At 50.0% G+C, this 15,055-nt stretch overlaps 1 protein-coding gene across 3 annotated transcripts in view; it reads left to right on the plus strand.

Annotated features, from left to right (window-relative positions):
* The first annotated feature begins 5,617 nt into the window (after positions 1-5,617).
* Positions 5,618-15,055, plus strand: part of SCAF1 (SR-related CTD associated factor 1) — an 86,543-nt gene continuing 77,105 nt past the window's right edge. The window contains exons 1-4 of one of the 3 annotated variants that reach the window (XM_075328921.1): positions 5,618-5,721; positions 12,594-12,769; positions 12,892-12,946; positions 13,138-13,250. In XM_075328921.1, the coding sequence (XP_075185036.1) occupies positions 12,617-12,769; positions 12,892-12,946; positions 13,138-13,250 (321 nt within the window). In that variant the 5' untranslated portion in view covers positions 5,618-5,721; positions 12,594-12,616. Of the gene's footprint in view, positions 5,860-12,593; positions 12,770-12,891; positions 12,947-13,137; positions 13,251-15,055 lie in introns of all 3 variants that reach the window. The other 2 variants (XM_075328920.1, XM_075328919.1) reach the window with 2 other exon arrangements.

A 15,055-nucleotide genomic window follows, 5' to 3' on the forward strand; every position in this document is an offset into this window, starting at 1 on the left:
GTCCCTGTTGGTGCAACATTAAACAAACAGTCCTTTTCAGACTTAATTCTATAATAACACCGCTCTTATCGGCATTTAGTGTAGGGTAAGCTGCTTGAGAAGGGATTGTGTAATAGAGGCCTCTAGGCAGGGATTATAGTCTTACACACTTTGCTGCTGTTATGTAAAAAATCTATTCTATTCTCTAATAATACAGCTCTTACCTGTATTTATTGTAGGGCAAGCTGGTGGAGAAGGGAGATTGTATTAGAGGCCCGAAGGCAGGGATTCTAGTCTTACAGTGCTTGTGACGCAACCCCAGGGCTTTGGGGTACTCAGTCCTAGGCCGTATATTACTGGGATATGTCACTGGGTGGCCGTTACCCAGTTCCGTGACCCTGGGGGTCGGTTAAAAGGGGATTTGTACAAGGAAGGGAAAAATAAAAATAAAATGTTTTTCGTGACGCCACTTGCGGTATGCGACTATAAGGGGAAAGCCGCCGCTGCAAAGTCTCTCACTGCTGGGGCTGGTGGTATTGGGCAGCTTAGGTGTGATGGCTCTCCACAAGTAGAGCTGGGCCCCAGGGGAGGATGATGGTGGTTGTAGTGTATAGGTGCAAAGGTGTAGGAAGAATTCAGACAACACAGGGGCTGTGGTTTAACTTGTGCTTTACTCACTGGTTTGCAGTTGCTGCCACCCGGTTTGTGCTGGTCTTTACCCATCCGGTATTCCCTTTGTTCCAGTGCCGGTGCAGTGAACTGGTGAGCTTTACTTCCATGCACCCTGTGTAGTTGGTGAGTCTCAGTGGCTTGGAGCGTTTTGGGGTCCCCCTCCTTTTGTCTCCGTCCTGGCCCATACGGCAGGCAGCTTGAACCTCTGCCCCCGTTCCCAGGTTCCCTCTTTGCTGCTGTGCCCCGGACACCAACGTTGGTGAGGTCCTTGATGGTCCCCTCACCGGGCAGATTGTTATCAGGTGAGCTTGAAGCATCTTCCTGAACTAGGGCTCTGTACCCCGTCGGTGCTCGGTCCAGTGAGTACTTGCTCCGTCCTCTCCCTGGCAACCGTACTGCCTTTTACTCAGTAGTCACTTCACACTTTCCCGTCAGTGTACTGTCTTCTAACAGAACGTCTTACTTCACGTCTACTGACTGAATGTCTGGCAAAATGTCCGTCTCCCATCACTCCACTTACTAGCCCCTCCTCCTCCCAGGTTTCCGACTAGTGGATTGGATGCATCCCAGCCTATAGGTGACCACCCATCAAGTCCATCTCTAGCCTGTTAACTAATCTGGGGAAAAGGGCGTGGATTTGTGTGTGTGTTGTGTTAGTACCAGCACTGGTCTTCCAGGAATCCGGGGTCAGATGTAGTACCCTGTGGCACCTGACACCCAGGGGCACCACTCTTGCTGCTGAAAGCTAAATCCAATAGTCCATTTTAGGTCTACATCTATTCTTTTCCCTAGTAAAACCTCTATTAGCTGCATTCATTGTAGGGATAGCTGCTGGAGGAGGGATAGTTTTGGCTTAGAGGCATATAGTCAGGGTATATTGCTTTACAGTCCTTCTATAAGTATACTGCTCCTTCAACCTAACTGCATTGGTCAGGACATGGGTGAAATTATGGGACACGTGCAGGTGTAAGGCAGGGACAGTGCACCGTGACATACATTGGCACCTGAGGACTGAGTATTGCAGGACGGCCACCGCCATCAGATTGTGGAAAGTCCACAAGCCTAAATGGTAACATTTCCAGGGCAAGCAGTCAAGATATGCAAGCACGTAACACCCTATGTACTTTCTCCATCTCCACAAGATCCTCTTCCTCTTTAATTGTGAGCAGCAAGTGCTTGAGTAGACACAGAAGTGGGATGGTTACGCTGATTATGATGTCATAGCAATTCACCATCTTGATTGATTCATCAAAGGTTTGTCAGTTGAGTGAGGGCCGGCTGCTGGCCATCTAAAAATTAGAAGTAAAGGTCGGATGCTGGCCATCTAAAAATTATCAGTACAGGCCAGCTGCTGGCTATCTAAAAATTATGAGTACAGGCCAGCTGCTGGCCCTCTACAAATTATGAGTACAGGCCAGCTGCTGGCCATCTAAAAATTATGAGTACAGGCCAACTGCTGGCCATCTAAAAATTATAAGTACAGGCCAGCTGCTGGCCATCTAAAAATTATGAGTACAGGCCAGCTGCTGGCCATCTAAAAATTATGAGTACAGGCCAGCTGCTGGCCATTTAAAAATGATTGAGGGTCGGCTGCTGGCCATCTAAAAATTATGAGTGAAGGTCGGCTGCTGGCCATCTAAAAATTAGGAGTGAAGGTCGGCTGCTGGCCATCTAAAAATTAGGAGTGAAGGTCGGCTGCTGGCCATCTAAAAATTAGGAGTGAAGGTCGGCTGCTGGCCATCTAAAAATTAGGAGTAAAGGTCGGCTGCTGGCCATCTAAAAATTATGAGTACAGCACAGCTGCTGGCCATCTAAACATTATGAGTACAGGCCAGCTGCTGGCCATCTAAAAATTATGAGTACAGGCCAGCTGCTGGCCATCTAAAAATTATGAGTGAAGGTCGGCTGCTGGCCATCTAAAAATTAGGAGTAAAGGTCGGATGCTGGCCATCTAAAAATTATGAGTACAGGCCAGCTGCTGGCCATCTAAAAATTATGAGTGAAGGTCGGCTGCTGGCCATCTAAAAATTAGGAGTAAAGGTCGGATGCTGGCCATCTAAAAATTATGAGTACAGGACAGCTGCTGGCCATCTAAAAATTATGGGTACAGGACAGCTGCTGGCCATCTACAAATTATGGGTACAGGACAGCTGCTGGCCATCTACAAATTATGAGTACAGGCCAGCTACTGGCCATCTAAAAATTATGAGTACAGGACAGCTGCTGGCCCTCTACAAATTATGAGTACAGGCCAGCTGCTGGCCCTCTAAAAATTATGAGTACAGGCCAACTGCTGGCCATATAAAAATTATGAGTACAGGTTAGCTGCTGGCCATCTAAAAATTATGAGTACAGGCCAGCTGCTGGCCATCTAAAAATTATGAGTACAGGCCAGCTGCTGGCTATCTAAAAATTATGAGTACAGGACAGCTGCTGGCCATATAAAAATTAGGAGTGAGGGCTGACTGCTGGCCTTCTAAAAATCATGAGAACGATTTAGCTGCTGGTACTCTAAAAATTAGAAGTGAGGGCAAGAGGATGACTGTGTGGATATGGTGGAGGAGGAGGAGAAGGACAAGAAAAATAAAAAACATGAACTGTGTACCCTTTTTGGGGTGGGAAGGGGGTACATGGAATACACCAGAAACAGAAGGAACATTTGAATTGGCTTTATGTTCCTCTGCTGTCATCCACTGGGGTTGAGAAGTCGGGGCCAACCCTGGTCTTCCTCATTTTGATAGCAGTCAGCCCGTCAGGCACATCCGCCTGGCAGCTGGAAATACTATTAGTTATTATGCCCCCCAAAACTCAGCTTAACCATGGAGGAAGCAGTGGCTGCAGCCTGCGAGCCTCAGATTTGCTTGAGTAAAAAAATAAAGATGCAGTCATACAAGGGGAGAAAGGTCCGAATGCTCCTCGTGTGAAGAAATGCACAAAGGCCTTGTGGCTTTCTTTCCCCTGGATGGGTTGAAGACGTTCCCCCCAACATGGTTCATGAATTTTCATTGGCAAAGGTCTCTCCAAGGAGATAAAAAACCAAAAAGTTTGCACGCCCCTGCTTCAATTTTTTTTGGCAGTGCTTGAAAATAATGGCGGCCACACAAAATATTCACACCTTGGGCACGATTTGGCTATTTTCACTTAGGGGTGTACTCACTTTTGTTGCCAGTGGTTTAGACATTAGATTGGCCACTCTCTACAATTCTAAAAAACCGTCTTCAAAAACTAATGGAAAATTGTCCCAATTAATGTTTCGTTGTTCACATGAGGAGTTTTTTGAACATTTTGAAAGGTTTTGAAAATCGACTTGTAGAAAAAAAGAATGTGCGTGTCACGCCTTTCATCCAGGGTGAGACTCAGTGCTGGACCTGGGGAGGGTGAGACTCAGTGCTGGACTTGGGGAAGGTGAGACTCAATGCTGGACCTGGGGAGGGTGAGACTCAGCGCTCGACCTGGGGAGGGTGAGACAGCGCTCGACCTGGGGAGGGTGAGACTCAGCGCTCGACCTGGGGAGGGTGAGACTCAGCGCTCGACCTGGGGAGGGTGAGACTCAGCGCTCGACCTGGGGAGGGTGAGACTCAGCGCTCGACCTGGGGAGGGTGAAACTCAGCGCTCGACCTGGGGAGGGTGAGACTCAGCGCTCGACCTGGGGAGGGTGAGACTCAGCGCTCGACCTGGGGAGGGTGAGACTCAGCGCTCGACCTGGGGAGGGTGAGACTCAGCGCTCGACCTGGGGAGGGTGAGACTCAGCGCTCGACCTGGGGAGGGTGAGACTCAGCGCTGGACCTGGGGAGGGTGAGACTCAGCGCTGGACTTGGGGAAGGGGAGACTCAGCGCTCGACCTGGGGAGGGGGAGACTCAGCGCTCGACCTGGGGAGGGGGAGACTCAGCGCTCAACCTGGGGAGGGGGAGACTCAGCGCTCGACCTGGGGAGGGGGAGACTCAGCGCTCGACCTGGGGAGGGGGAGACTCAGCGCTCGACCTGGGGAGGGGGAGACTCAGCTCTCGACCTGGGGAGGGGGAGACTCAGCGCTCGACCTGGGGAGGGGGAGACTCAGCGCTCGACCTGGGGAGGGGGAGACTCAGCGCTCGACCTGGGGAGGGGGAGACTCAGCGCTCGACCTGGGGAGGGGGAGACTCAGCGCTCGACCTGGGGAGGGGGAGACTCAGCGCTCGACCTGGGGAGGGGGGAGACTCAGCGCTCGACCTGGGGAGGGGGAGACTCAGCGCTCGACCTGGGGAGGGGGAGACTCAGCGCTCGACCTGGGGAGGGGGAGACTCAGCGCTCGACTTGGGGAGGGGGAGACTCAGTGCTGGACCTGGGGAGGGGGAGACTCAGAGCTGGACCTGGGGAGGGCGAGGCTCAGCGCTGGACCTGGGGAGGGTGAAACTCAGGCTAGACCTGGGGAGGATTAGACTCAGCGCTGGACCTGGGGAGGATGAGACTCAGCCCTGGACCTGGGGCGGGTGAGACTCAGCACTGGCAGAAAACCGAAAAATGGCAGAATCTCTGAATTATGGCAAAAAATGTGGAATAAAAACATAAAAAAAATTGTATGGAGTCGAAAATGGTTATGAAAAGGCGACAAAGGCCTAGATACGACTGTATGGACAGAAACAAATAAAGAAAACGCGTAGATTTTGGAAGGTGAGGAGGATTACTCCTGCAGTGAGGCTATGGCCAGGTGTCCCAGTGGGAATCTGTCCGGCTCTCACACAACTGCTCGACAGTGAATGCGCAATTGCTGCAGGAAAGAACATACACTACAACTCCCAGCATTCCATTCGTGCTTTGTTCTGAGTCACTTCCGCTGTGCCGCTTTGCATTCTGGATCACCGAGTTCGCTCTTCTCTATGTACACTTTGACGGTGCTTTGGTTAAACTACACTTCCCGTCATCCATTTCGTCCAGTGACGAGCCGGCTTGTCTGCGTAGAACTCGGTGCGCACTGGAACTTGTAGTCTTTAATTGCGTTGTGGCTTCCCGACCTACGCAGTGACCGTCTACGCCACAGGACTACAACGCCCAGCATGCCGTGCAGCCAGTAGGACTCCGCTGAAGGCAGCGGGGTAAGATGGCGGCCGCTGGAAGGATGGGGAAGCTCTCTTTGTTGTAAAAGCTGGGAAATCCATCCGAGAGTCGTCCTCGGCCAGTGCGGGCCGTCCTAATAGAGGCGGATCGTGAGCGGCAGGCGCCTGTGTGAGTCGGTGGGTCTGAGGAAGAGGCGGCGGAGGAGGATTGGGGAGAAGGCCGGGGGGCTGGGAGGGGTCTGCTGCCGGGGATCTGTCTCATCGCGTCATTTGCAGCAATCGTTGCGATCATAATTGGTGGTTGCAGATCAGTGCGGCCTGCGATGTGTGTCGGTGCAGATGCATGCAGACTGGCGGTGCAATCACGACTATATGCAGGGTATACAGTGTATACTGCAGAGTGTCATCTTCACAACCAGCTGTGGAAGAACTACAACTCCCAGCATGCCATGGGTGACTCAGGATGGCAGATGTGTCCTGGGGGTCCTCTTCCGAAACCTGGACCAGAAGGGTATCCGTGAGACCCCGGGCCACGGACGCGCTGATATATGGGGTCCTAGAGGGTAGCATACTGATTCAGGGCCAGGGAATGCAGGGGCCGATCCTAAAACTGCCACCGCACACTAACCCCTCCCCTGCACACTAACCCCTCCCCTGCACACTAACCCCTCCCCTGCACACTAACCCCTTCCCTGCACACTAACCCCTCCCCTGCACACTAACCCCTCCCCTGCACACTAACCACTCTGCCCCCTCGCCCGGGACTTCTGCCCCTCACGCGCCTTGGACCCCCACACGACCTGCCTTTTGCTGCACACTCCCCTGCCCCCTCACGCACCGGGCCTCCCACATGCACTGCCCCCCTCCCCCTCCCCCTCCCTCCCACTGCACACTGCTTGGCCCTCCCACATGCACTGCCTCCTGCTCACTCCTTTTCTCCTCCCCCCCCGTCCTGCCTCCCGCTGCACACTGCTTGGCCCTCCCGTGCACTCCTCTGCCCCTCCCACACGTCCTGCCTCCCGCTGCACACTGCTTGGCCCCCTGCATGCACTGCCTCCAGTGCACTTCTCTACCCCACCCACACATCCTGCCTCCTGATGCACACTCCTCTGCCCACTCATGCACCGTGGCCTCCCACATGCATACTGCTTGGCCCCCCGCATGCACTGCCTCCCACGCAATCCTCTGGCCCCCCACACGCCCTGCCTCTCATTCGCACTCCTCTGGCCCTCCACATGGTCCCCTACATGCCACGCCTCCTCTAGCCTCCCATATGCTCCCCTGCACAGTCCTCTGTCTCTCACACGCCCTGCCTCCAACATGCCCTGCCTGCCACGCACTCCTCTGCCCCCCACATGCCCTGCCTGCCACGCACTCCTCTGCCCCCCACATGCCCTGCCTGCCACGCACTCCTCTGCCCCCCACATGCCCTGCCTGCCACGCACTCCTCTGCCCCCCACATGCCCTGCCTGCCACGCACTCCTCTGCCCCCCACATGCCCTGCCTGCCACGCACTCCTCTGCCCCCCACATGCCCTGCCTGCCACGCACTCCTCTGCCCCCCACATGCCCTGCCTGCCACGCACTCCTCTGCCCCCCACATGCCCTGCCTGCCACGCACTCCTCTGCCCCCCACATGCCCTGCCTGCCACGCACTCCTCTGCCCCCCACATGCCCTGCCTCCTACGTACTCCTCTGCCCCCCACATGCCCTGCCTCCTACGCACTCCTCTGCCCCCCACATGCCCTGCCTCCTACGCACTCCTCTGCCCCCCACATGCCCTGCCTCCTACGCACTCATTGCTCCCGCACACTTCGCCTCCCTTGGCTGGGCAGCGTTCTACACCAGCGCAACGTCTGACCTGTCCCATGCAGCTTTGTGCCATCCTGACTGCACCCCCAGAGCGCTTGTGCTGGATGATCACTGTGACGTCTGCTCAGTGTGAACCTCCTCTTATATGTGATGAGAACGGGGCACCAGTGACGGATCGGGTGCTCAGTACTCGTAACTAGTGATGAGCGGACACTACCATGCTCGGGTGCTCTGTACTGGTAACTAGTGATGAGCGGACACTACCATGCTCGGGTGCTCAGTACTGGTAACTAGTGATGAGCGGGCACTACCATGCTCAGGTGCTCAGTACTCATAACTAGTGATGAGTGGGCACTACCATGCTCGGGTGCTCAGTACTGATAACTAGTGATGAGCGGGCACTACCATGCTCGGGTGCTCCGTACTCGTAACTAGTGATGAGCGGACACTACCATGCTCGGGTGCTCTGTACTGGTAACTAGTGATGAGCGGGCACTACCATGCTCAGGTGCTCAGTACTCATAACTAGTGATGAGTGGGCACTACCATGCTCGGGTGCTCAGTACTTGTAACTAGTGATGAGTGGGCACTACCATGCTCGGGTGCTCAGTACTCGTAACTAGTGATGAGCGGGCACTACCATGCTCGGGTGCTCAGTACTGGTAACTAGTGATGAGCGGGCACTACCATGCTCGGGTGCTCTGTACTGGTAACTAGTGATGAGCGGGCACTACCATGCTCAGGTGCTCAGTACTCATAACTAGTGATGAGCGGGCACTATCATGCTCGGGTGCTCTGTACTGGTAACTAGTAATGAGTGAGCACTACCATGCTCGGGTGGTCAGTACTCGTAACTAGTGATGAGCGGGCACTACCATGCTCGGGTGCTTGGTACTCATAACGAGCAGTGGCACGCTCGGATGGGTGCAACTTGTGTACCGAGTATAATGGAAGTCAACTCAAGCATTTTACCGAAAACCTGAGCATCCATGGGTCTTCTAAGCAGCTGCCTAGCACTCTGAAAATGTTGCAGGTCCACAAAGCAGGAGAAGGCTATAAGAAGAAGGCAAAGGGTTTTCAAGTTGCCCTTTTCCTCAGTTTGAAATGTAATTAAGAAATGGCAGTTACCAGGAACAGTGGAGGTCAAGATAAGGTCTGGAAGACCAAGCAAAATTCATGTGAGAGCTGCTGGTAGGATTGCTAGAGAAAAACCCCTGTGTGACTGCAAAAGACCTTCAGGAAGATTTAGCAGACTCTGAAGTTGTGGAACATTGTTCTACTGTTCAGAGACATCTGCACCAATATGGCCTTCATGGAAGAGTCATCAGAAGAAAACCTCTCCTGCGTTCTCACCATAAAATTCAGCATCAGAAGTCTGCAAAAGATCATCTAGACAAGCGTGGTGTATTTTGGAAACAAGTCCTGTGGACTGATGAGGTTAAAATAGAACGATTTGGCCACAATGATCAAAGGTATGTGTGGAGAAAAAAGGGCACAGAATTTCAGGAAAAGATCATCTCGCCAACCATTAAGCATGGGGTGAAACAGTCATTCTTTGGGATTGTGTTGCAGCCAATGGCACGGGGAACATTTCATGGGAAGATGGATTCAATAAAATTTCAACAAATTCTTGATGCAAACATCACACCAGCTGTAACCCCCCCCCAGAAAACAGGAGAAAAGAAGATGGCCTCCTCAAATGGATAATGATCCTAAACACACGTCAGAATCCACAATAGATGAGCTCAAAAGGTGCAAGCTGAAGGTTTAATAATGGACTTCACAATCCCCTGATCTGGTCATCATTAAAAATCTGTGGCTAGACCTCAAAAGAGCAGAGCATGCAAGATGAGTGAGGAATCTCACAGAACTGGAAGACGTCTCCAAGGAAAAATGGATGAAAATCCCTCAAATAAAAATTGAAAGACGCGCTGGCCGCTACAAAAAGCATTTAAAAGCTGTGATACTTGCCAAAGGGTCTTCTACTAGTTACTAACCACGCAGGGTGCCGAAACTTTCACATTTGGCCTATTTTTGCACACACTGCAGCAGGGATTTTGGCCCACTCCTCCGTACAGATGTTCCCCAGATCTTTCTGGTCACTCCTCCATACAGATCTTCTCCAGATCTCTCAGGTCACTCCTCCATACAGATCTTCTCCAGATCTCTCAGGTCACTCCTCCATACAGATCTTCTCCAGATCGTTCAGGTCACTCCTCCATACAGATCTTCGCCAGATCGTTCAGGTCACTCCTCCATACAGATCTTCGCCAGATCGTTCAGGTCACTCCTCCATACAGATCTTCGCCAGATCGTTCAGGTCACTCCTCCATACAGATCTTCTCCAGATCGTTCAGGTCACTCCTCCATACAGATCTTCTCCAGATCGTTCAGGTCACTCCTCCATACAGATCTTCTCCAGATCGTTCAGGTCACTCCTCCATACAGATCTTCTCCAGATCGTTCAGGTCACTCCTCCATACAGATCTTGTCCAGATCGTTCAGGTCACTCCTCCATACAGATCTTGTCCAGATCGTTCAGGTCACTCCTCCATACAGATCTTCTCCAGATCGTTCAGGTCACTCCTCCATACAGATCTTCTCCAGATCGTTCAGGTCACTCCTCCATACAGATCTTCTCCAGATCGTTCAGGTCACTCCTCCACACAGATCTTCTCCAGATCGTTCAGGTCACTCTTCCATACAGATCTTCTCCAGATCGTTCAGGTCACTCCTCCGTACAGAACTTCTCCAGATCTTTCAGGTTTCGTGGCTGTCACTGGGCAACATTGAGTTTCAGCTCCTCCAAAGATTTTCTATTGGGTTCACGTCTGGAGACTTTTTAGGTTCCTCCAGGACCTTGAAATGCCTCTTACAGAGCCGCTCCTTAGTTGCCCTCGCTGTGTGTCTCGGGTCATTGTCCTGCTGGAAGACCCAGTCATGACCCATCTTCAATGCTCTTACTGAGGGAAGGAGGTTGTAGGCCAAAATCTCGAGATACATGACCCCATCCATCCTTCCATCAATACGGTGCAGTTGTCCTGTCCCCTTTGTGGAAAAGCATCTACAAAGTATGAAGTTTCCATCCCCATGCTTGGGACGGCGTTCTTGGGGTTGTACTTATCCTTCTTCCTCCAAACACGGTGAGTGGAGTTGATACCAAAAAATTCTATTTTGGTCTCATCTGACCACATGACTTTGTCCCATGCTTCCACTGGATCATCCAGATGGTGAACTTGAAACGGGCATGGACATGTTCTGGCCTGTGCAGGTGACCTTGCGTGCTCTGCATGTGTAGTGTCTTACTAACAGTAATCTTTGAGAGCGCTCTTCAGGTCATTGACCAAGTCCTTGCAGTGAAGTTCTGGGCTGATTCCAAACCTTTATCAGAATAAGCCTTACTCTGTGAGGAGAGATCTTGCATGGATCTCCAGACGGCGTAAGATTGACATTCATGTTGTCTTTCTTCCCTTTTCTAATAATTGCGACAACAGTTCTTGTCCTGTCACTGCATTGTTACTGTTTTGCTCCTGTATACTACAAATCACAACCTGTTCTCACATTCCCTAATAGCTCAGTGTGTTATTAGGTTGATTCCCAAGCGAGAGGTCACTGGTTCGAATCGAGGAGCGGCCATAAAGAAGATTTCCCAAGAAAAGAGAAACAGCATCATCCAGTTCATCCATAGAGATCTCCCGGCCAAGAAAATTGCCAAACTGCATCATGTGAGGCAATGACAGGTGGAAGAATAAGAAATGAAGTCCGTCCATCCATTCAAAAGCCAAGAGTTGACGTCCAGGCAAAATATCAGAGTCAATAAGTCGCTCATCACAAGGTCTATCAGTTCTGGGCCGAGAATACGTCAGTGGAGGCGGCTCGTCTGCTCCATAATAGTGAGATCACAGATGTCCATGGAAGCACCGAGCGACGCACATTACACTAGTCTGGAATGGTGGAGGATCCTCAACTTCAATATCATCAAGGAGGAAGCCTGATGATATGGGGATGTTTCACAGCCAAAGGCGTTGTCTACTTGACCAGGATCAATGGTGGTCTCAATGCTGAGCTATATGTGAGCGTCCTACAAGACGAGTTACTTCATACACTCAAGTACTATGGGTATGAAAAGGACGACATAGTGTTCTAGCAGGACAACGACCCGAAGCATACACTGAGAGTGGAGAAGAAATGGTTCGATGATAATGAAGTAGAGGAGCTGAATTGTCCCCAGACCTCAACCCTATCCAACACTTGTGGGTAGAGGTGAAGAAAAAGCCATATACATCCCCAAGTGAGGTGACTAGTATACACCAACACTGGGAACGTGTAGAAAAAACCTGAGAGCAGATTTTGGTGGAGACATGCCGGATTCTGATGGAGAGACCAGAAGGATTCAGGCAGAGGGGAAAGCCAAAGACTATTTTGTAAATCCACAACAAAATAATAAAAATGTTGTTTTTAGAAGCAAAACCGTAACACTGCAGTGACAGGAACAGAATCTGCATAACTAATCATATGCTAAATAGCTGCTAGTCACATTTATGTATGAGATAGCCAAGATGATTGTCTATAAAATTAAGGTAATCTCACACTCAAAGCTGTAGAGGATGGAGAGATATGGAGCCAGAAAGAAGTTCAAAACATTGTTACCATTTTGCTTGTATGTATATATAGTTTATTTCCTTAGTCAGCCTTTGCAAAATGATGAATCTTTATCATGTACGCTTTCCTTTCTCTCATACATCTTGCTGAAAGTGTTTTCTTAACTGCCTAGTTCATTCCCTTTTATAAGCTGCTTTGAACCGCTGCTCTAGAAAGAATCCATTCTCAAACACCTAGTACAAACACTTCCCTGTATCAGCTTCTCGCCTCCCTCTTGTTGATAGAGAGCGTTTGTAAACAGTCTGAATGCAGATTGTTTCTAGAGCAGCGGTTCAAAGCAGCTTCTAAAAGAGCTTGAAGAGGGCTTTTTTTTTTTTTTTTCTTTTATCAACACCACCATCATTAAACCCACATCGGGGCTTGGTGACGCTGACTGCATTACATCTACAGATCTCTGCCAACATGTATTATAGCTCTGTATATCTATATCTTGTCTAGTTGTGTAATTGCACACTGCAGTAATGGCAGAAGACCACCAGGAACAGAAACAAAGCCAGGAAGATGCCGAAAAGGAGGTAACAGAACCAGCAACATCAGAGGATGAACACGAGCTCCCCGCCAACGTCACCGAACAGGAACCTTCCGAAGTGCTCTGCCCCGGACACATTTTTCTGGTAATTGTACTATTATTTCCACCTTAAAAGGGTTTTCCACTTTCTAAAATAAATTCATGGATCTAACGTAATGTCTTTCGTCATCTGTTTAATGGATTTATTTTTCTATTATTTGATTGCAGAAAGCTCTGCAGCAAGTCGTCAGCGAAAGTAAGAAGTCTATACACAGGGTCACAGGTATGCGGACTCTACATGCGGGTTTATTTTTTTTAACACTGATTTACTAACCTGTAAGTGAAACAATACTCACTATGGACCCGTGAACTCTAGTGTGGGGGGATGTATGACCATGGACGTTTAGCTGGAAACTGCGGTCATTTATCTACTTGTCGTTTGCTTTAGTGTATTTTTTTTATTTTACCTTTTAGACCTAAAAAAATCAAAATATCCTAAATCAAAAAAGGCTTGTAAGAAGAAACCATCGAAGAGACCTGTGGATGGAGAAGAGCCAAATAGTCTCCACTCTATGAATGAAAATGCTGTATGTATGATGGCGGTTTTCTGCTATTAAACAGTTATTTGCTGGGGCGTACCGTACGATTGATGTGACACTTGCATCTCATCACGTGCACATTGTACCTGGGGCAGATACGTTACAAGAAATGTGTCCCAATTTTTTTTATTTATTTTTTTTTAAAGATTGTGTAATTACTGTGATCTAAGTAGAGCTGTCATATCATTGTGGCTGCTCCGCTCGGATCACAGTAATTTACGTTGAGAGCTCACGATGACTTCACACATCACTGGATGAAATCATCGCCGAACTGGTGAGCTTTTACCGGTAATTACTGTGATCTAAGTGATGTCGTCCTATTGTGGTTGCTCCACTCAGATCACAGTATTCACCGGCGAGAGCTCACCAGGTCTGGGCCTCAGCGCTGCAGTGGTGACTTCACACGTCGCTGGATGAAATAATCGCCGCATAACTGGTGCTTGGACCTGCTGAGCTCTTAGTGGTACTTACTGTGATCTACGTGAAGCTGTAATATTATTGTGGTTGCTCTGCTGAGTAGAACTCACCTTGTCTGGGCATGAGCGCTGTTGTGATGACTTCACACGTCATTTTATGAAATCATCGCTGCAGAGCTAGTACTTGGAACTAGTGAGCTCGTATTGGTACTTACTGTGATCTAAGTGGAGCCGTCATATCATTGTGGTTTCTACCTCAGATCATAGTAGTTACCAATGAGAGCTACCCAGGTCTGGGCACCAGTGCTGTGACGGTGACATCACACGTCACTGGATAAAATAGCTACCGCAGAGCTGGTGCTTGGAACTGATGCACTCTTACCGGTAAGTACTGTGATCTAAGTGGAACCGTCATATCATTGTGGTTGGTCTGCTCTGATCACAGTAATTACCGGTCAGAGCTCCCCAGGTCTGGGCACCAGCGCTGTGACAATGGCTTCACACGTCACTGGATGAAATTATCACCGCAGAGCTGGTGGTTGAAACTGGTGAGCTCTTACTGTGATGTAAGTTGAGCCGTCATATTGTGGTTGCTTCTCTCAGATCGCAGTTATTACTGGTGAGAGCTCACCAGGTCTGGGCACCAGCGCTGCGGCAGTGACTTCACACATCACTGGATGAAATCATCACCGCAGTGCAGGGGTTTGGAATTGGTGAGATCTTACTGGTAATTACTGTGATCTAAGTGGAGCCGTCATATCATTGTGGTTGTTCCACTCAGATCACAGTAATTACCGGTTAGAGCTCACACCAGGTCTGCGGTGGTGACTTCACACGTCACTGGATGAAATCATCGCCGTAGTGCAGGTGCTTGGAACTGATGAGCTCTTATCGATACAGCTCAGATCCAAGCAATTCTCCTCTGGAGCTGTGTATCTAATCCTATCGTGTGATACAGTCCACTGAGGCGTGTATCTAATCTTATCACATGTGACAATCTGCTAAATCATGCAATCACTGTGATCTGAGTGCTGCTGTTGCAATGATATGACTGCTTCTCTTGCATGTCAGCAGATCCCACCCACATTTACTGTAGTCGTAAAGCGAGCTAGCAGTTCACTACGTTTTCATGGCAAATGTCAATAGCTGCTCCCCCTGGTGTTTAAAAGTTGAAAATATCAACATTTTTTTACATTATTTTCTTTGTCGCTCCATTGGGAGACCCAGACAATTGGGTGTATAGCTACTGCCTCCGGAGGCCACACAAAGCACTACACTTAAAAGTGTAAGGACCCTCCCCTTCTGCCTATACACCCCCCGTGGGATCACGGGCTCCTCAGTTTTCATGCTTTGTGCGAAGGAGGTCAGACATGCACG

Source organism: Anomaloglossus baeobatrachus, chromosome 11, assembly GCF_048569485.1.
Source record: "Anomaloglossus baeobatrachus isolate aAnoBae1 chromosome 11, aAnoBae1.hap1, whole genome shotgun sequence".
Taxonomy (NCBI): Eukaryota; Metazoa; Chordata; class Amphibia; order Anura; family Aromobatidae; genus Anomaloglossus; species Anomaloglossus baeobatrachus.